General features: G+C 42.8%; 1 protein-coding gene across 1 annotated transcript in view; it reads right to left on the bottom strand.

Annotated features, from left to right (window-relative positions):
* Nucleotides 1–17,973: 17,973 nt before the first annotated feature.
* The window catches only part of LOC311037214 (organic cation/carnitine transporter 2-like), a gene marked incomplete at both ends in the record, with an annotated part of 55,848 nt that continues 51,743 nt past the window's right edge, over nt 17,974–22,078 (bottom strand). The window contains one exon of the mRNA XM_084046334.1: nt 17,974–18,082. Within this exon, the coding sequence (XP_083902460.1) occupies nt 17,974–18,082 (109 nt within the window). The remainder of the gene's footprint in view (nt 18,083–22,078) is intronic.

Here is a 22,078-nt window from a genome sequence, read left to right as displayed (position 1 = left end):
ACTACACACCCCCGTTTTTCCCTTCAACAGACATCCATATACATGAGAACAAAAGAATGTGTGTTGAACAAGGTGTCAGACTCATTATGAGGCGAAAGGTGATTTGACCAGTTGCTCAAATTAATTAGCATCATAAAAGCAGTGATCATCAAAATAATTCAGCATTTTAAATGCCCTTCTTTGTCCCTCTTATTGCCCTGGGAATCCCCTGGAAATGTACTGTCTTGGCGATGGCAGGACATGTGAAGTTTTGAAGTGGCACATCTGTAGATGTGTCTTGCCGTTGTATTTGGCTCAGGCGGCCGTAGTGCCAGCAGTGCATCTCTGCTGTACACACAAGCGAGCCTGGGCACGCCGTCTTCGCGCCAGCTGTTTGTGTTGCTGTTGAGTTGAGTCTGAAGTTGTTCGACCGACCAGCATCTTCCAGGAGTTAATAATCCACAGAATCAGCAGAGTGAGGCTCTCATCTTACACATCTTTAAACATGTAACGACACATAGGCACACGGACAATACAAATAAACGAAACAATAAGGCATGCAAGGCACGCTGGGTCACATTGCAGCCGCTGTGCAGCGCACCGGAAGTGACGGTTGACCACTGGTGGTCCCCGGAAACGAATTATGTATCCTGCAACAGCTTTGTAATTCTATCAATGAAAGTGAAAGTACGTAACGGACTGTCTGGAAAGCCTATGGTGACGCGATGTTATTATTTGGTTAATAGAAGTGTCTTATTTGTGGTTGAGTGCGGTGTATTTGGTTAAATGTGTGCTGTTGGCTGTAATAGTGTGTAGATCCTGTTTAGTTATAGGTAAAACATGCGTTATAAAAACCCTGAAAAAGATTGCGCACGCTTTGCCCGCACGCAAGATGATCATAATCCGCCTATGAGAGAGAGAGAGAGAGAGAGAGAGAGAGAGAGAGAGAGAGAGAGAGAGAGAGAGAGAGAGAGAGAGAGAGAGAGAGAGAGAGAGAGAGAGAGAGAGAGAGAGAGAGAGAGAGAGAGAGAGAGAGAGAGAGAGAGAGAGAGAGAGAGAGAGAGAGAGAGAGAGAGAGAGAGAGAGAGAGAGGAAAAAACGGTCAGATGCAAAGTAACATTATCAAAACAAAACTGATCCAATTTAGACAGAATCATCCGTACATTAAAGTGCCAATTGTTAATTATAGTGAATGGAAATCAACGTTATGTCATGAAAGTCAAGTCAACTGATTAAAACTATTTTTAAAATTAATGCCAGCTTAACATGTAGGCCTTTGTGCGTGTGTCTGTGCAAGCACAGGAGGGTCAGGGTGAGGGGGGGGGGGGGGGGCTTTGGAGCTTCAGTGCCCAGGCGCCCTCAGAGCTGTTAATCCAGCCCTGAAGAGACTCACTCATACGTGATAGAATAGTATGTGGCATTATTGATTCTGGACTGAGGGAGAGATTGCTCAGGGAGGACAACCTGCCATTGGATAAGTGCCTACAGTTGAGCAGGGCTACAGAACTGTCAGTGGAAGAAGTGCACATGATGAAACAGACAGCATGGCAGGATAAGAACACACACACAGTTTCATGCAAAGTCTGTGGTAATACACATGCAAGGGACAAGAACTTACAGATGAAGTTCCATTATTTTCTGTTATTTGCACTTTTTGGGCGATGCAACCGCCCCTATATGTGAGGTTTGGACCCCCACCCATTGCACCCCCCCAACCCTGCGCTGTGATTGGCCACCATTGTATCGCCCTAACCCCGCACTGTGATTGGCCACCATTGTACTCTATTCAGGACTGTGATTGGCTAGTGAAACACATGACACATGTTTATGCAGTCCTATAAATATGACTGTGCACTTAAAAAAAACACATTTATATATTTTTTTAAGTGAATCACCCACTGTGATGACCACTGTGACCACACCGCCCACTTCACACTGGGTGTGATTTTTCAATTTGTATAAGAGTTTACACTTCAAAAGAAAAGAAAAAGGATGTAACAATAGGATTGTTATGTTTGGTATGGGTTTCCACACAGACCCAGTTCAGTGTGACACACCAGTGCAGCCAAGCTGACAGAGCCAGTGGGCTACGTTCTATGTTAAACTATAGTAAAGTGTAAGCAGCTACAATTGCTTTAACCGTCCATTCTTGGTGTATGAGAGGCAAGAATGAAACACCACTTTAAAAAAAACAATTAAATCTTAACAGGAATTTAAAAAAACGTGAAAATGGAATATATAAATCCAGAACTATACCAACCTGTCATTGTGCTGTCCGGAGGCTGCAGCCACCGCCCAGCTTTGATGCAACTCCGCCGAGTTGTTGCTTAGACGTCCGCTCCGCAGAGCCCCAGGTCGTCTGATGGGTTCCCAGGTGAAGTCGCCACAGAGGCCCGAGGGCACGTCGTCATCGGCCAGCGGGACGGACAGACGGACGTACTGGGTGGAGGACAGGGAGAGTAAAGTCAACTGATAAAATAACCAAACAAACATTTTAGTTAACTAAAATATGAGCCTTTACAAGAAAACTATACCTATCTGAAACTGGATTGCGTGTTTACGAAACTAACTAAAATCATAGACAAAATATTTAGTCAATATTTCATAGACTAGAGGTTGAGGGCCACTACGCGGCCCTCACATCTACTTCCGACTGAGATATACATACATGGAGATCTCTGTAGGCTATCTGTCAGTCCTTGTCCCCTTTATGCCCAAATATGGAGATCCCTGATGTCATCAGTATATGCTCATATGTGGGCATACCCCCTTTTGTGCCCATATATGGAGCTGACTGATTTGTTTGCACCTGATGTAATGACATTAGACAACACACTCCATATTTGGGGCGTAGCTGCATTGTAAACCCCTTATATGGTTATGCCACACCAATATTGTTAGAAATCACCCTTAATCATACTAAATTGCTACAAGCTCACAATGTGTTGCGATTTACGTATTTTTAGAAGCGGTCTCTCTCTCTCTCGCTCTCTCTTCGCCAAAAATGATGCCATTTTGCGTGTGCGGCTTTCATAAAGTTTTAAAATAAAAACTTCAACATTAAACAAATACATTTAGCTCATCATCAGCTATATAGTCTCAGTTATCTTGGCGTATGCTTACATTTTTTATAAGATGATCGGATCATCTGTGACAGCACGTTTAATAAACGTCGCATTTTCATTTACGCTGCATGTCTCGTTAAACCTAGCCCTGGTTCAGAGCGTTAGTGAGTTCCCTCTAATGCCCTGGAAGACCCAGGGCTCTGCGCTTGTATAAGGAATTCCACTGCCCTGCGAGGGCTCCAACAGTAGTGAAAATAAACAAAACCATTTTGCTACTCACCGAAGCAAAGGCTGTTTTGTGTTGTTGAAAGTCTATTCTCGGAGGTGGGAAGCCTCTCAGCACCCCACCTACTCTGTAAAATACACTTTTTGGGCAGAAAATAAAATATGTCCCCGAGACGGAAATTCTTTTCATTTACTCCACAGTGCCCTCAGACTATGTTTATATTGTGGTATATTGTTAGTGCTTTTACTAAAGTACAATATCTGAGTCACATATTGTAGTGGAGCTCCTGGTCCAGCTCCCGGAGGAGCTGGACCAGTTGTCCCTGCTGAATTAATCCACCTAAAAACGGCCCAATCCTAATGGGCGTTTTACACAAAAAGTATACCTGGAAAAGGATGGCTATGGCGGTTTTTAGCCCAAGGAGTGGGTTTTGGTGCAAAACAAATGCTTGCAATGGATTCCGAATCATAAAAACACCCTAGTTTGACCCCTCACATGCTACTTAAAACAGAATTAAATTTTGATTTTTTTTCCCCACATAAGGTTATGGTGGGTACCCCAACTTTCAGCAGCTGTCATAAATTCTCCTAGGGAAACTGCATTTCAGTCTTTGTGAGATGTGTTACTAGACACTTTTACAAACACAGAATTTTTTTGGTAAGGAATTTATTCCAAGATGTTTTTAATATCCCCTGACTATATAGTATACACTTATACTGTATGTTGGGTTGTTTACTGTCGAGTGAGAAAATAATGTTGCAACATTAAGCTAATCGTCTGGGGTCCTCCCTGGGGGAGACTAGGGTTGGATCTGGAACCGGAGGAACCCGACCCAACATTGAGGAACCAGAGTGGGTTCATCACATTAGGGAGCGTTTCACACTGTCAGAGCTGCTATGTCTGTTATACAATTACAGTACGTAACCCAGAGAGTATGCAATACTGCATGTATGATTGCATGTTCTGCCCATCAGTCAATTGTAATCCCTCGGTGTGTTATTGAGTCAATAGGCTCTATGCACAGCAGCCACATTGTGAAGACATTCTACAGGTGTTACCAATGATACTAATGAAGGCTCTGTTCCATTCTGGTCAAACAGAGTCAGGGTGCTGATATTGTGCATGTCGACTCACTGGAAACTCTGCTACAGCAGTGGGACAAAAAATTTGGGTCCAGGTACCCTCATGGTTCCTTGAAGGGTTTCCAAATGGACCCGTAAGGGTCCATTTGGTTCGGGGGTTACGGGGGTCGTGGAAATTGAGACATTTGAGAACCACTGAGCTACACGAAATGGAACAGAGCCTTCATTAGTATCGTTGGTAACACCTGTGAATGTCTTCACAATATGGCTGATGTGCATAGAGCCTATAGAGCGTCGCAGTTCCGCCACTTCCTGGTGCCGGAAGTAAATACTCGATGCATTTTTCCCATTGACTTTTCCAAAAATATTTGTATCAATCAATTTAAGCCGAGAATCAAGCCATCCAGGATACTGGTGAATCATGACCATAAAACCTTTTTTTCTGTGATTTCTTTTTTATTTTATATTTAATGATATGATATACTATATTTAATAAATACCCTTTGTTTTGCCGTTTTCAAAGTTTTTTCACAGAATCAAACGTTTTATGGTCATGATTCACCAGTATCCTGGATAGCTTGATTCTAGGCTTAAATTAATTTATATAAATATCTTTGTAAAAGTCAATGGGAAAAATGCATCGAGTATTTACCTCCGGCACCAGGAAGTGGGCGTGAACTGCGACGCTCTATTATAATCCCTTGGTGTGTTATTGATCACCCCTACACTATTGCTGTGTAATGGTACAGCCCTTTATATTGTTGTAGTGTTTGGCATCCCCTAGTGTCCCTGTGTAATGGTACAGTCCATGACACAACTTCCTCTATAGACAGGAAGCAGGAAGGGAAAAATGTAGTTTTTTATCCACAAACATTGCTACAGAGAGTTAGATCCCAGTCTATTCAGCCAAAACCAAAGCATTTAAAACCCTTGCTGCCATTTCTGTTGTTGTGCCAGGCAAGCATTGTAAGTGTGACTCTATTAATTAACTCCTTAGACCTGTATTAGTTAACTTTGTTGTGTGAAGGTGATTTGGGATTCTTATGCTTAGATTTACACAACCATGTGGGTTACATAAGTTGTTATTTGTGTTATTTTTCTCTTGAGAGATTATTGTTGTATGGGATTTGGTACAGTGGCTTGTTGTCTAATTGTGGTTACGACGGATATGTTGTAACTAATCAACTGCACCACAAATGATCTGTGTTTATTAGTATGGACTATAGTAAACTATAGTAATCTTCCAACTTTATTCTTCTTCTCTCTTTCTAGATAAACTGTATTTTGCCGCGCTACTCCTCCCACAGTTTGTGCCTGAGAGACTGCACAGTATGCTTATGCAGACTGCCGATCATATAATCACCTTTGTGTCCTGTACAGACCCCCATCGGAGGCCGGTCTCTTGATGTGGGACCTGAGACGAGGGCGTGGCTGCACATCATTGAGCTGGACGTCTGACGATGACACACGAAAGAAGAGGACGCCTGAGTATCACTTCTGTTTGTAATCTATGTAATATCTGTTTGTTTATGTTTGTAATATATGTTTCATTTTGTTGATTTGCAGTGACCTTTGGAATTACATCATGGCGAGGTAACTACACAATCCAAACCGCAGACACACACAGGCACACCGGAAAAAGCGGAGTGGATTCCTGGAGCTACCCCCCCCCCCCCCCCCCCTCTCTCACACAAACACGGTATACCACTGGTTGCCTCATTCATTCGTTCGCCACCACGGTAAAGGTCGTGGGGCATTTTTATTTTGTTTTTATTTCATTTTGGTTAATCAAGGTTTCAATACATTTGTGAATAACCTGTTTTGAAGGAACAGTGGGTTGTGAATAGTGACTCTCTGTGAACTGACACTAAACTGTGGACTGGATTGGGGATTATTTTACAATACAAAGTCAAACTGAGGTTTTTTGTGTCTGTGTATTTCATTCATTCTGTTGTTTATTGAGTTGAAGGTATTCTTTTGTGGGTAATCAATCCCTGGTTTCAGGTTTTAAGGTTCATTTGGTTCAACTAATTGTGCATTTAAATCCTGTGTAAGGTTGGCTTTTAAAAAAGCGTTTTTTGTCCAAACTGGACTAAATTGGTGTTAGGCTTTGGCCTAACTGGCACCCCAAACAGTAAAACCAAAGCTAAACCGTTACACTGTTGCAAAAAGTGGCACCCCAGATGTTTAAAAGGACCTTAATCTCAAGCAGAGAGGTGCAAAACCGGATGCAAAACCGGATCATTTTCAACAACAAAGGAACAAACAAGCAAAACTGTGTAAACGAGCTCAGTGGAAAATAACAATTTTGTTTATTCAAACGCAATCGAAAAGGGAACATTTGCAATTTCAAAATGGCAAATTATGATGGAAACTTGCGGGACTTTGATGAAATGGAAACTCAACACCCGTGTTGGTATCAAACCCACCACCCTCAAACAAATCAGCCTCAAACAATGTCAACTCAAGCTAACCAGCCTCAAATACATGAACCGGATGGAAATTCACCTGCAATAAGTGAAATAAATCAGATCAATGAACCGGATGGACATTCTGCTGCAATGAGTGAAATAATTCAAATCAATGAACCGGAGCAAATCCACGAGCCAGATGGACAATCAATCAATTACAGTCTAATTGATACGGACATTTGCGGCAATGTCGCGGCCAACCTCTTCTATAGCACCGGGACCCACATTGGTGGAACTGGCTGATGCTGTGGAAGGAATGCGTATTGCCCATCACCACCTGGAAACAATGGTCAAAATCAATTTCCAGTAAATAAAGAGAGAGCAAGAACGTAATACAGAGTCACTGAGAGATGTCAAAGACAGCCTCACTCACACATTACAATCACTGAGTGCTCGAAATCACACCAAAATGCAGGATGAAATGAGAGCATTTAAGGACACCATGGTACACACAATAACCACAACAGTGGAACGAGGTCACACCAGACTACATAAAGAAATGACTGATGTAGAGTTCATCCGTTTCTCAAGTAATTGTGTTAACAGAAACTGTGAAATGTGTTAACAGAAACTGGGCCTCACATTGTAGACCATGTTTTATATCATGTTTTGTACTTCAACAGAATCTGATGTTGATCTGTAACTTTTTTCAATAACCAATTTATAAATCCAATGTCAAAAATGTCAATCAAATGCTTTAAGGCTGTCTATATTTAATATGGATATGTTTATTTTTTACTTTATAGTGCATCCGTATAGGCGACCACCTTTACTATCACACCATGGAAGTTGCAGTCCAGCCAGGACAACAATGTGTTACTCAACGCTTGTTGAGTATTGATGTCAATTTATGAAATATGATACTGATGTATTGGGTACACACAACAATGAAATCAGTTATAAGCTGATTGTTTTGTTTCAGACTCTGAAAATCCAGCCCTGGATGGCCTGGTGGATGTCGTGGTGGACACCATGTCTGTCGAGTTGGATCATGCTGAGGGGTCTCGGCACAGGGAAATGTCTACACACAGTGAGTATCACATTGAAGCAGTCACCTTTTGTTTACAAATCAATATTTGGTATCTAAGAAAATTCTTTGTCTTTTCCAGGCTCCCGACATGCAAGTGTAGCACCTCGGAGCAGAGAAATGTCCACACCCCGTGAGTATTCACTCAGTATTCACTTATCCATTGCACCAACAAATTTAAAGTACAGTCAGTACAAGGTGTTACATGTTGTGCATACTAAAGAAATCATTACCATACCTAATTCATAAGCAATGAGTAAGTAGTTACAGGCTCAATGTGTTGAACTATGTGTATCAGAGGAGATGTGTGATTGTCAACATCTAAGACCAACCAGTAGGGATAGTCTTTTTCAGTGTGACATGGTATTGTAGTAGTAGTATTATGTCCAAGTATTAAGTCTTTAGTGATGGCTCCAGCCATCAGGCACAGTGATGGCTCCAGACACAGTGTCAGATACCGGCACAGCATCAGGTCCAGGACCAGCCACGACTCCAGGTACAGCAACAGCTCGGAGGCACTCTGTCAGGTCCAGACATGATGACAGGTCCCACCGCAGTGATGGGTCGAGGGACGCGGTCAGGTCCAGACATGACAGATCCAGGGACACCGTCAGGCATGGTGAGTTGTCCAAAGGCCCCAAGTAATCAAAACCTTTACAATTCAGCAAGTAGTAGCGTGCACCCCTAATTGTTACAACTAGAAGCTCGGCCCTGCTACGCAGGGCCTCGCGTCTAGCCCGCCGCCACGCCCACGTAGCGCCCGCGGCCACTTGGCAGCGCATATAAGTGGCATAGCGTCATGAGGGCCAGTGGGGCCGTGGCTCGGTCAGTGAAGACCCTGTAGCGCGGATGATATGTGGCATAGAGGGGCAGATTTTAAATCTCCAGAGGAAACATCCGTGGGCTACCATTGGTTCAGCGATGTGTGCGGGCGCCCTGCGGGCCGCCCTCCTCCACCAATGTGCAGTATTGAGAGCCCTGACGTCACAACATTTGGAGCGATGGGCACTGCACTCTGGTTGGTTAGGGTACACCTAGGGCCCAGGTAGAACCCAGTTAAAGCCTGCATGGGCAAACCCAGTTAGGACCCGCCTTGGTCCCACATAAACGTGGCTAGTTGGGGCCCACCTAAGGGCCAGGTAGAAGCGACTTATAGCCCGCATGGGCATCGCAGTTAAGACCCACCTCGGCCCCACATGGAATTGCCTAGGTGGGGCCCACCTAAGGGCCAGGTAGAGTCGGTGGGGACCCCCCACAGGCCAATGTTAAAATGGTAGCACTTGTTCCTCAACATAGTGTGAATGTGCGTGCAAAGTTGACCACAATCGGACGCTGCATTCATGATTTGCGGCATTTTGTGCAAACTTTAGATGTGAATCTTAGCCAATCGGGATGGAATATGAAAGATTAAACAGATCAGTCTTGATCACATGACTATAGAGATCATGTGTACCGATTTGCGTGAAATGTAGATAAAATCGGAAGGAGTAATGTAAAGAAATATGTTGGACATAAGGCGGCCTCCTGGTGGAGCTATAAAAGGTAGATGTGAGAAATGCAGGGGAAAGGTTTTTCCTTGACCTCTAGAGAGTGCACATACAAAGTTTTACACAGATTGGTGCAGGTATAGGTAAAAACACAAATTGGACTGTTATAGCGCCACCATGAGGCTGATTTGAAAAATCTCAAGTGGAATTTCTTGCTCGGCATAGTGGGAATGTGGGTGCAAAGTTGCACGGAAAGTGCATGCTGTGTTCATAATTTGAGGCATTTTGGTCAAAACGGAGCAGTCCTGGAAACTTTGGAAGCCATTTTAGTCAATCAGGATGGAAAATGAGAAATCTGAAAGACCGTGTTTTTGTTAATGACTATAGAGATACTGTGTATTGATTTGCGTGATGTTAGGACAAAATATGTAGCAGTACTGTGAGAAAATGTGTTTTGCAAAAAGCGGCCTCCTGGTGGCACTATAACAGGGCCATGTGAAAGAAATGGGGCAGAGGTTCTGAATTGGCATCCAGGGAGTGTGTGTGCACAGTTGAGCTGCGATCAAGCCAACGATGCGGGAGATTAGCTATCCACAGACTGTCGGACGGACAGGGGGTAAAACATACTCTCGCGCCATCCCTTTCGGCCTGGCGGAGACAATAAAAAAGCTAAAGTTAAGGAAAAGACCATTACTGCAACAAAAGTAGTCAACAAACTATACTATAAAACATTGGCCACATTGTCAAATAATTTAAGAAAGAGGCAAACATGTTGAAAATAGCCGATGTACAAGCTTACAACGCCTCCCAACGTGAGGCGTTGTGAGCTTGTAGATCTGCTATTTTCACAATATTGACTTGTGGAACGGAGTCAAAACAAATTGGGGGGGTCCCCAGTTCAAATATGTTTTTTTGGGGGGGGTAGCCACTGCCCTAATCGGACCGAAATGATCTGAAATTACTACATGACCATAATGCAGCCTAAACGTGCGTTGCACGGAGCGGTCCTGCCATTACGTTAGTTACTGGAGTTGATGTGGAGCTACACCAGAAGACACACACAACATACACCATCTACAATGGACTAACGGAGCAGCAATAATAACAGTTACCGCACGAACGTGCATTGTTGACAAAGTGATTGCACAGCCGCTGCAGGCATGACAACCACGTTAGCGTTAGCTACATGGCAACTATCACAGCGCCCTGTCCGTCGTCGCTGCGACTGACTCTGATGGCTACAGCCATAGATATATAAACACTACAGCAAGCTCTCTGAGATGCCATTGTCTGGGAACTGCTCTTAGCGTGACACGACCAATGAGAGTGAGCGCTTTCGTTGTTGCTAAGATACGGTGCATGGCACACGGCGTCTCTGCCCCATAGCTTGTAGATCTCTCACACATGATTGGCGTAGGCTGCGTTGCCGTCGACGCTGATTGGCTGCATGTTGCTGTGACGTTGAAATGGGGTGCCAGGTCTGCTTTGTGTGTAAGCGATGTTGGGCTCATTTGGGCGCGCTTTTGGGCTGTTTTCCATAGAGCACGGCAGGGCTTGTTTCTGTCCCGTGACGGATGTGGCAAAGAAGGTGCAAAACGAACCATCCGGAAGTAAAGTGCGAGATGAAATATATAGCACGTTTTGATTATTAGAGAAGGAGACAGATGTGAAGGTGGAAAATGGAATGTAGGAGGTTATATAGTTTTTCATGAGCGATTTTTGTAGCAAGTTGTGAGTGAATTGGGCCACTCCTGTGGGCGGGGGGCTGATTAGAACCATTGGGGTTTGGGAAGGAGACGCTCTCTGTTTGAGTGGTAGGATATGACACATTTATTATTTCTCATCTAATGTATAGTCATCTGTCTTGGAAAGTTTTAATGCAAAAATATCACTTTGTAATTTCTAAAATGTACTTTTGTTCTTCTTACAGGTGCTATGCAGTGACTGAGAGGCCAACATGGGCATTCCCATTGCCAACACAAGGTAAGTTCTGAGCTATTTCAATGAAGACAGGACACTGGCCAAGAAAACTGGGGGACACTTAATTTGCAACCCTTCTCTCTTCTGCCCTTTCTCTCCTTTCTTCCTTTACTGTTCTCTTTCTCTCCTCTCCTATCGGGACACAAACACTGCTCTTCGATTATAGCAGTGTTTTGTATCATTGTAGGGTGGTGTCTATAATGTCAGAAAGCATTTTACCTGCCTCTTCAGCGGTCAGTCATGTTGAGAGAATGGAGAACATGGAGGACTTCCAGAGAGAGGAGCAACTCCTCAGTGATGTCCAAGCTTTTAATACCCTGGTAGGCGTTTACAAGAGTCTGGAAGTAATGATCAGCATAACACACTGTAAGATGCACACTTTTTATGTTCCTCTGGGGTATTTTCATGGACTTATTCCAACAGGTGCTGCAACTTTCCCGTATTGGAGGGAAGGACATTAAGGACTGTGTCCAAGTTCTTGACACTGATGTTTCAACATACAATATGAATTAACCCTTTGTGTGATGTTTGGGTGCGCTGTGGTTTTCAATGTCTGAACAATTATTTGGTTAATTCTTCTAGGTGAGGGCATGTTTCCATTCATATGCCTTTTTTAGCTTAACACCTGAACCCTCTGTTATGTAGTCTGGGAGGGTTAGCGTCGGAGCTTGGACAGCAGGGGCGCGGCCACTGCGTTGTGATTCAAATCAACAGCCAATGAAGAAAAGGGGGCGGGATCCACATGCAGTGGGTGATGCATCTAAATAGGATCGACGGGAAGCAATTTCCCCTTGAGAAATTTCGGCCGCCATTGTTGTGTACTGCTGTTTGCCTCTCGTCGGACTTTTTAGACGAGTTGCACAGCTCTCAGACCGGTAAGAGGCGTGTCCGCTCAGATTCAGAGCGTGACGTACATCCCGCCCACAAATACCAGGGCTGTGGCCCAGAAGTTCCTCGCCAGAGCTGGCGAAAACTTCTGGGAACTCAGATTATCTGTTATGTCATGTCAATGACATAATGGTTGAACATTAAGTGAACATTAGTAGTATAAAGGGTTTATACCATGTTTTACAAAAAATCCTAATCCTACTACATTATTAACATAAATGTCTATTGTTTTTCTTCAGGCTCTTCAGTAACAGCCTGATGGCACAGTTCAGCATGAAGGCGAAGGGGAAAAAGAGAAGACGCCTTTGGAGAAGACTAAGACTTCTAGAACAATACAAGGTATGTCATGTTGACCAAGGACAGATAAGCGGCACCCGCCAATCTCTACATTGAATTTGGTAAAACATTTCCTTCCCTGTTAACATTAGAAAATACAATTCCATCTGTCTACCGTTGGCTATCATAACATTTTAAATAACTGTGGTGGTTAGGTGTAGAAGGGAGATGGCTTTGTATTAAACTAGTTGTGGATGTACAAGCAACACATTTTTGCCATCCATCTTTCAAGATGTTAGTTTTGGGGGCAATATATGGCGAGCATTCAGGGTTCAGGGGAGCTGTTGGACGACCTGCTGGTGCCTCCCCCTAAGATCTCCTACCAGGTGGCAGGAGTTTCAAAGAGATGGTGGGAAGGGTGGGAGGAGTCATTATGCTCATGGCCTTCCTGACACATCGATCTGTGTATTATGTCAGATAGGGACTGCGACAGCATTTTCAATTGTCTTTTTCTACTCTGCAGATGCAGTCATGAAATTCGACCCAGAAGCCACAGAGGACCTCATAAGGCAGCATGGTCCAGCAAGAAGGGGAGGCGGAGGACACACAGCAGGCCTCAGGACTGATTTAACTTGAACTTTCACTGTCCATTGTGGGGGATCTTGGTGTCACAGTATTGTACAGTATTGTGTATTTTGTTCTGTTCTGTTCTGTTCAACAAAGTAGCTCTGGTTGGACCTTACCCTGGTAGCTCACTGGCTATTGAGTGCAGCACTTGTTTAATATTTTCCCTTTGTTGTGGGACTGACCCAAGCAAAAATGGCACTGTTTAGGAGGTTCTCCCTGCAAAGTCGGCTGTGCTATTATGTTTTATTACTATTTTATTTTCATTCGACCAGTGACGTGTAAGAAAAGAGAGAATTTAACTGTTCTGTTCTGGATCAAGCTTAATCAGCCCTAGTGACTGCTGTGTGTGTGTGTGTGTGTGTGTGTGTGTGTGTGTGTGTGTGTGTGTGTGTGTGTGTGTGTGTGTGTGTGTGTGTGTGTGTGTGTGTGTGTGTGTGTGTGTGTGTGTGTGTGTGTGTGTCCTTCTGTATGACCTTCAGTCTTGAGCTAGACAGCATGGAACAACATTGTGGGCGTTAAGACCCGCTAATATACGGCTACTCCTCTCCAGTGGTAGACAGTAATGAAGTACATTTACTTGAGTACTGTATTTAAGTAAAATAAATTGAGTATCTGTACTTTAACATTTGTATTTTGACTTTCACTCCCCTACATTTCGAAGACTTTTGACACTAAGTTTCTAGGAACAATAGTACATTATTAAGGCTAAATATAGTCAAAATTGCCGGTGACATCACATGGTGATGCGTTGTGAGCTTGTAGATCTGCTATTTTCAAAAGCCTTTTACACAAACACTTTTTTCTCCTCCTACTGCACACATGATCTCTGGACACTTGTGATGAAACACATCACACACATTTGTTTGGCCGGATGTTTTTTTTTTTTTGAGGGATGGGGTTAGACTATTCCAAACCTGGGTGGGCAGTGCTGTAGAAGGAGAATTTGCCCATGTTTGTTGTATGGGTGGGTGCTACCAGATCGTTGTTAACACTCCCTCTAGTTTTGTGACTGTGGGTGTCGCTAACTTTTTGGAGGTTTTTAGTCAGATATGCGGGTATAGGGGGCATTTCGGGCACATTTTCATTTATAATTTTGAAGACCAAACCCATTTTAGTTGTTTAACCCTGTCTTCTACCCTGAGCCAGCATAGCTAGCAAAATGAGTGGGAGAAAGGTGGGTCATGGGCCCCAGTCCGAGAAGCAGTCCAATCCGTTTGTTTTGGGAGGTTTGAAGCTTAGTCTTCAGTGACATAGAGATGTTGGAGTACCAATGTGACACTGCCACATAAATGTGTGAAATAATGTATTTCCTGTACAGGTATGATGAGAATTGAAAGACAGAGATACAAGAAACATAACATACTCGGTGATAACAGGGGAATATATTGGTTAAGATACGGTTGAATATTTAACACCTAAATGTAGTGTACAGTTTTTTTTGTGAGGTGATTATGGCCATTATGATTCATTTTCTGTTGACATGGTTCACTCATAGGGGAGCTGTGAGGAAAAAGCAGCAAAAGTGAGGAAGTGAGGTATCAGGAACAGCTATAAAAGTACAGGAAGTGAGGCATTTTAGGTATTGAAAAAGAGTGTTTGTTGGTGTTTGAGAAAGATATTTAGACATTTGATAACTTGTGAAACGGGACATTCTGCATAACGAGTACTTTTACTTTTGATACTTTAGGATGTTTTGATGCCAATACCTTTTGTACTTTTACTCAAGTCAATTTTGAATTCCGGACTTTTACTTGTAACAGAGCATTTCTACAGTGCAGTATTGATACTTTTACTTAATGGTAGGGTAAGTGATTCTTTGGTTAAAACAAGTGTTAAATAGCCCTATTCTGATAGTACTCATTGCTATAGAGCATTTGTTCAGTAACAGGAGTCTCCATGTCTTTCCAGCTCTTTAGTAAACAGAAAATGTTCTTTTAAGTAAATTAAGTGACTACATTTGTCCATTGAGTTATCAACATAATGTGATGTACATGCATATTATTAGACTACCCAGGTGGTACACGGCAAGCTGTATTTTCAGCTCTACAAAGAACCTCTGTAAATTCTGTAGAATATCACAATATATATTGCATCTCAATAGATCGTGATACAATCGTATCGTGACCCAAGTATCCTGATACGTATCATATCGTGAGGTTCTTGCCAATACCTAGCCCCTTTCGGGACCCTGTTTACCTTTTTTGTATTTGGGAAGGCGGTATCCAGGGTCCCTTGACGCTCAAAGCACTCTCTCTCGTAGTCGCGGGTACCACTGTCTCGTCTCGGGCTAATAGCTCGTCGCTTGGAAGTTGCAGAGATTTCTCAAAGGTACCAAAAAGAGCAATACTAAACCGCGGTTAATCTGCATTAATGCGCTCTGATCGGCGCTGCCGTTTCACATTTTTAATCATTTAGTAAAGCTTAATTTCCTCTCTCAAACAATGCTCCACTTCCCATGGCACTAGTTTGGGTCCCCGGGGAGACAAAAGCTAAAAAGTTTGGGAACCACTGGTCTGTAGGTTTATAAAGGGATTGCGTCCAGAAAAAGCCGTAGGCACGTCTGTATATATACGCGGGGCCCCTGAACATTGTGTTACTGCATGTTGGTTACTGACCCTTTGGAACCCCTTAGGGGTCAGCTTTTCTGAAGCACCTCTCTATAAGAAAACCATCCTTTCTATTGGCTGTTAATAAATACCACCAGGAGCATTGTTGAGCTGCAGGCATGCTCTCCGTTGAGTCCCGAGTGTTAACAGCTGGATGATGATCTTTTGTGCCAAAAGGTCCTACAGAGGGGCTGTTATGTTAACAGGCCCGTGGACCTTTAGTGTTTATGGTCCACCTAGCCTCAGTAAAGCGTTTATTACGCTAATTGAGTCTATCGGTTTCTCCCAGTGTGTAGATAAACCTACTCACAAGTTCAACCATACCCTCGACCTTGTTTTGGTCTATGGTATTGAAATTGAACATCTTATAGTCTTCCCATATAATGAGAACCTCTCCGACCACTATTTAATAACTTTTGATTTTACATTAATTGATTACTCATTCACATCAGTGTTGATTTTGACAGCAAATTTTGATTTTGTTTTACTCATAGTCTTCTGAAATGTTTTGTCTAGTTTGTTTTAGTAGACTAAGTATAAGATTATAGTCGAATAAATCTACACTTGATTTAGTCGACTAAAATATATTTCGGCGGTGCCTTGATGGTGTCGTAATGGCTGATTTTACACCTGGTTGCATGCTGAAAATAGCCGATCTACAAGCTCACAACGTGTCGCACTGCGACGCGTTGTGAGCTTGTAGATCGGCTATTTTCAGAGGCAACACCCGAACGCAACTAAACATAAAATGACTTGTCTTTTACTGGATCAACACTGATTCACATGCAGGTAAGGACATGGTGTCAAAAAAGCAAAAGGTGCTGGTAGTATGGTACTCCTGCTTTAGCGGGACGGGGTTCAACTCCCTGGGGTGCCCTGCTGACCTTTTTCACCTTTGTCCTCTGTTGTATGTTTATCAGAAATGTTGGGTAGAACCGTGTGTGTGTGTGTGTGTGTGTGTGTGTGTGTGTGTGTGTGTGTGTGTTCAGTTGCAACTTCAGTTGATTGTGACCTGAAACGCAATTACTCTCCAGGTAATTAGTGTGTGTGTGTGTGTGTGTGTGTGTGTGTGTGTGTGTGTGTGTATAATCCAGACACAGGAACAGTAGAGGAGGCCCAAAGACATGGAGGTCAGGAGGTCACACACATGGAGCTCCACAAGCCCGCAAGTACTGATTATAATGTTTTCATTATAATTTTTTGTAAAAATAAAAAAATATTTATTTTATATATCAATCATTTGATTAACCACTAATAAGAGACATTAATCCTCAGTGGATATCCATTTAAATAATAATGTATAACCACTCACCATACTGACTCTTGACCAAAGCTCTTAATCTAAACCATTTCCATGTAGATCATTCCCTCTTTTCTCGTGCGGTTCATTGATGTCGAACGACTTCTTATTAACTCTTTCACTGCCAGACTTATTTCTGGCTGCGTCTACATTTTAATGACAGCAAAACAGAGGTCATGGTGTTCAGACCCAGCACAGCCCTGTGACTCCTCTCTGGTTCTGGGATCCTGAGATGTTTATTGTGTATAGTGTTGCTCTTAGTATATATTTTTGTTACTGAGTGTACAGCACCTTGGTTCAAGGCTGTTTTAACCCATTAACACCTAAGACGGTTCTTAAAAATGTTTTCTAAATCCTAAGAGTTTTTTGAAAAAAAAAATAATAATAATTCAAGATTTTTCAAATATAGCAGATCTACAAGCTCATAGCACTCGGTGCCGCGCTATGAGCTTGTATATCTGCTTGTATATGAGCTTGTATATCTGCTATTTTTGAATAGCCAAATAAATCTAGGTCTTAATGGGTTAAATGTGCTTTATAAATATAGTGGATTGGATTGGTGTAAACGTGCACACTGCACTACACTGTGTTACAAAAATGGCAATTGATCACTTATTTGTTATTCCAGGTCTACGCTATACAGAGCCTACAGCGGTGAGCTTGACCCTACTCCTGCCTATGCTGGCTTCTACTCCTGCCTATGCTGGCTTCAAACCAGGCTCCACTCCACTAATCTGCACTCATCATATCATATCATTAAACCACTAGTAAAGTACAGGCTGGTAGCATCCTTTCATATCAGCAGCCACCTCCTACGTCAGAGGGTTGTGTCATCAACCATGAGGAAATGCCTTTAGAGGGATACCAGCTAGATCCAGTCACACAAGATTGAAGAGGTAACAAGATGCCAAAGTGCAGCGCCTGAGTGGCATTCGCTCAGGAAAGAGAGGGTGACGGCTTCAACATTTAGAGAGGTAAGCCACGTTAAGAGGGCAGAGTTCAGCAGAAACCTGGCTGAGAGGATCATCCGAGGAACACGTCAAACCACACTCATGAAGCGAGTCCGATCTGGAGACACGGGTGCAACCCAGAAAAAACATTAACTTAAGGAGATGTGATGCACCGTGGCTTGGGCCTCACCTGATGGGCTGGTCTATGACCCACTTGAGAGACCATCATTTGGGTTAGTTGAAATTAAATGCCCAAATGCACAAAGCTATATTGAATGCAAGTACCTCAGAGTTGACCACACACAGATTGAAAGAGAGCCATGCATATTATTGGGCAATTGCTGATTACGGATATGATATGGAATGGTGTGCTTCTGTTGTTTGTGCCCTTGATGACATGTTTACAAACATAGCAGTAACTGAAAAGCCACAATACTGCGGAAATTGAAAAATATATGCGTTACATCGTTCTACTCCATGGTACTTAATCTAAATGAAAGAGTTTCTCAATTCAACATTGTTTTCTTATTTCAGCTTAAAACACTGAGTGCAATTGTAGCTCTTCTGACCGTTATGGCTCCCAATGGAAGAATTTCAGTTAAAGTTCTGGTTCTGGTTGTTTTTTAATAATGGTTTGCTCATTTCATTGGTGCTGTTACATTTAAACTTGGGCTTTTTGTATAGAATTTGGTCACTGACTATACTTAAAGTTTACTACCCGATCCGAGTATACTTACATACTTAAAGTGTACTTAAAGTTCTCTCTTTCTAAACTATGACACTATATACTTAAAGTATACTTAAAGTGTAATACTCGATCCAAGTATACTTAAAGTGTACTAACTGTGGTGGGATCTATGGATAACATGAACTGCACAGTGCTATGTTTATAAAGCAGCTTTAATGTCTATGCAATACATGTGTTTATCATTGCATTTCATAGTTACAAAAACAAACAGTCAAGTTCATATGATATAGTGAGTCACAAACATGTCAACATGTTTATCAGCCATCTTTAAACAATGTTTTTAAAAGTACACATGATTGCACAAATAGTGAACAAACAACATTGGCTTTTTTTAAGGTTATGAACTTCTTGCCAAACAGCTTCATGGTAATATTGCCCAGCCCTGTGGTTTTGAGATCACATCTCTTTTACCCAGCCTTTGACTAAGGGTCCATTTTGAAAGTTAACCTACTGTGGCAGGCTACTGTGTAAAGTTGATTGATGCTACCTGTGAGTGAAAGAGGAATTACTGTATGAAATATTTTGTGCTCCTTCCTTCGAATGAGGCGTTCTACATGGATTCTCAGCCTAACCCCTAGTGCAGACAATTGTGCTCTCTTGAACAGGAAGGCAGGTATGTACACCTTACAGGGCACACAGTCCTCAACAAGGAAACCCTTGTCTACCATGATGGCCATTGTTGGTTTGAGGAGAGGCACGATGCTGCTATAATAAAAGACTATCTTGCTAATAAAGCGTCATGTCTCTCATTTTCTACAATGTATTTGATATTACCTTTATATTATTTAATAAATCATGCATTTCACTCTATATATTGTCCAGCAACCTTTATGATAAAGGCGCAAAAAGATCTTGAGTCTTGAGACGAACGGGTTAGATCCAAAGTAGACATCAAATGTCTCTTTTGGGGCCTTAAGTCGCAAGACTCTAAGCCCAAAAGAGAAATGTGATGTCTAAATGGATCTAACCTGTTCGCGGGACTAATTGGTTCGACTCAAGACCTTGAGTCTGAGAAATGTGATGTCTCTTACAGGCTGTAACCATCAAAAAGTCAGACCTGTGTATGAGTCGACCCAAAAGATTCATGAGTCGAACAAATTATTCCCGCGGAGACATCAAATTCCTCTTTTGGCCCTTGAGTCTTAACACTCAAAGGCCCAAAAGAGAAAAATGATGTCTACTTGGGTCTAACCCGTTCGCGGGAGTAATTGAGTCCCAAAAGATTCATGAGTCGAACAAATTATTCCCGCGGAGACATCAAATTCCTCTTTTGGCCCTTGAGTCCTAACACGCAAAGGCCCAAAAGAGGAATTTGATGTCTACTTGGGAATAATTGGTTCGACTCATGAATCTTTTGGGACTCAATTACTCCCGCGAACGGGTTAGACCCAAGTAGACATCAATTTTCTCTTTTGGGCCTTTGCGTGTAGGACTCAAGGGCCAAAAGAGGAATTTGATGTCTCCGCGGGAATAATTTGTTTGACTCATGAATCTTTTGGGACTCAATTACTCCCGCGAACGGGTTAGACCCAAGTAGACATCAATTTTCTCTTTTGGGCCTTTGCGTGTTAGGACTCAAGGGCCAAAAGAGGAATTTGATGTCTCCGCGGGAATAATTTGTTCGACTCATGAATCTTTTGGGACTCAATTACTCCCGCGAACGGGTTAGACCCAAGTAGACATCAATTTTCTCTTTTGGGCCTTTGCGTGTTAGGACTCAAGGGCCAAAAGAGGAATTTGATGTCTCCGCGGGAATAATTTGTTCGACTCATGAATCTTTTGGGACTCAATTACTCCCGCGAACGGGTTAGACCCAAGTAGACATCAATTTTCTCTTTTGGGCCTTTGCGTGTTAGGACTCAAGGGCCAAAAGAGGAATTTGATGTCTCCGTGGGAATAATTTGTTCGACTCATGAATCTTTTGGGACTCAATTACTCCCGCGAACGGGTTAGACCCAAGTAGACATCAATTTTCTCTTTTGGGCCTTTGCGTGTTAGGACTCAAGGGCCAAAAGAGGAATTTGATGTCTCCGTGGGAATAATTTGTTCGACTCATGAATCTTTTGGGACTCAATTACTCCCGCGAACGGGTTAGACCCAAGTAGACATCAATTTTCTCTTTTGGGCCTTTGCGTGTTAGGACTCAAGGGCCAAAAGAGGAATTTGATGTCTCCGCGGGAATAATTTGTTCGACTCATGAATCTTTTGGGACTCAATTACTCCCGCGAACGGGTTAGACCCAAGTAGACATCAATTTTCTCTTTTGGGCCTTTGCGTGTTAGGACTCAAGGGCCAAAAGAGGAATTTGATGTCTCCGTGGGAATAATTTGTTCGACTCATGAATCTTTTGGGACTCAATTACTCCCGCGAACGGGTTAGACCCAAGTAGACATCAATTTTCTCTTTTGGGCCTTTGCGTGTTAGGACTCAAGGGCCAAAAGAGGAATTTGATGTCTCCGTGGGAATAATTTGTTCGACTCAAGAATCTTTTGGGACTCAATTACTCCCGCGAACGGGTTAGACCCAAGTAGACATCAATTTTCTCTTTTGGGCCTTTGCGTGTTAGGACTCAAGGGCCAAAAGAGGAATTTGATGTCTCCGCGGGAATAATTTGTTCGACTCATGAATCTTTTGGGACTCAATTACTCCCGCGAACGGGTTAGACCCAAGTAGACATCAATTTTTTCTTTTGGGCCTTTGCGTGTTAGGACTCAAGGGCCAAAAGAGGAATTTGATGTCTCCGTGGGAATAATTTGTTCGACTCATGAATCTTTTGGGACTCAATTACTCCCGCGAACGGGTTAGACCCAAGTAGACATCAATTTTCTCTTTTGGGCCTTTGCGTGTTAGGACTCAAGGGCCAAAAGAGGAATTTGATGTCTCCGCAGGAATAATTTGTTCGACTCATGAATCTTTTGGGACTCAATTACTCCCGCGAACGGGTTAGACCCAAGTAGACATCAATTTTCTCTTTTGGGCCTTTGCGTGTTAGGACTCAAGGGCCAAAAGAGGAATTTGATGTCTCCGTGGGAATAATTTGTTCGACTCATGAATCTTTTGGGACTCAATTACTCCCGCGAACGGGTTAGACCCAAGTAGACATCAATTTTCTCTTTTGGGCCTTTGCGTGTTAGGACTCAAGGGCCAAAAGAGGAATTTGATGTCTCCGCGGGAATAATTTGTTCGACTCATGAATCTTTTGGGACTCAATTACTCCCGACTCAAGAATCTTTTGGGTCGACTCATACACAGGTCTGACTTTTTGATGGTTACAGCCTGTAAGAGACATCACATTTCTCAGACTCAAGGTCTTGAGTCGAACCAATTAGTCCCGCGAACAGGTTAGATCCATTTAGACATCACATT

This window comes from Gymnoscopelus microlampas (genome assembly GCF_963454915.1).
Source record: "Gymnoscopelus microlampas genome assembly, chromosome: 21".
Classification (NCBI taxonomy): domain Eukaryota; kingdom Metazoa; phylum Chordata; class Actinopteri; order Myctophiformes; family Myctophidae; genus Gymnoscopelus; species Gymnoscopelus microlampas.
Note: the sequence above shows the minus strand (reverse complement) of the source record. Positions and strands in the feature narration are given on the sequence as shown.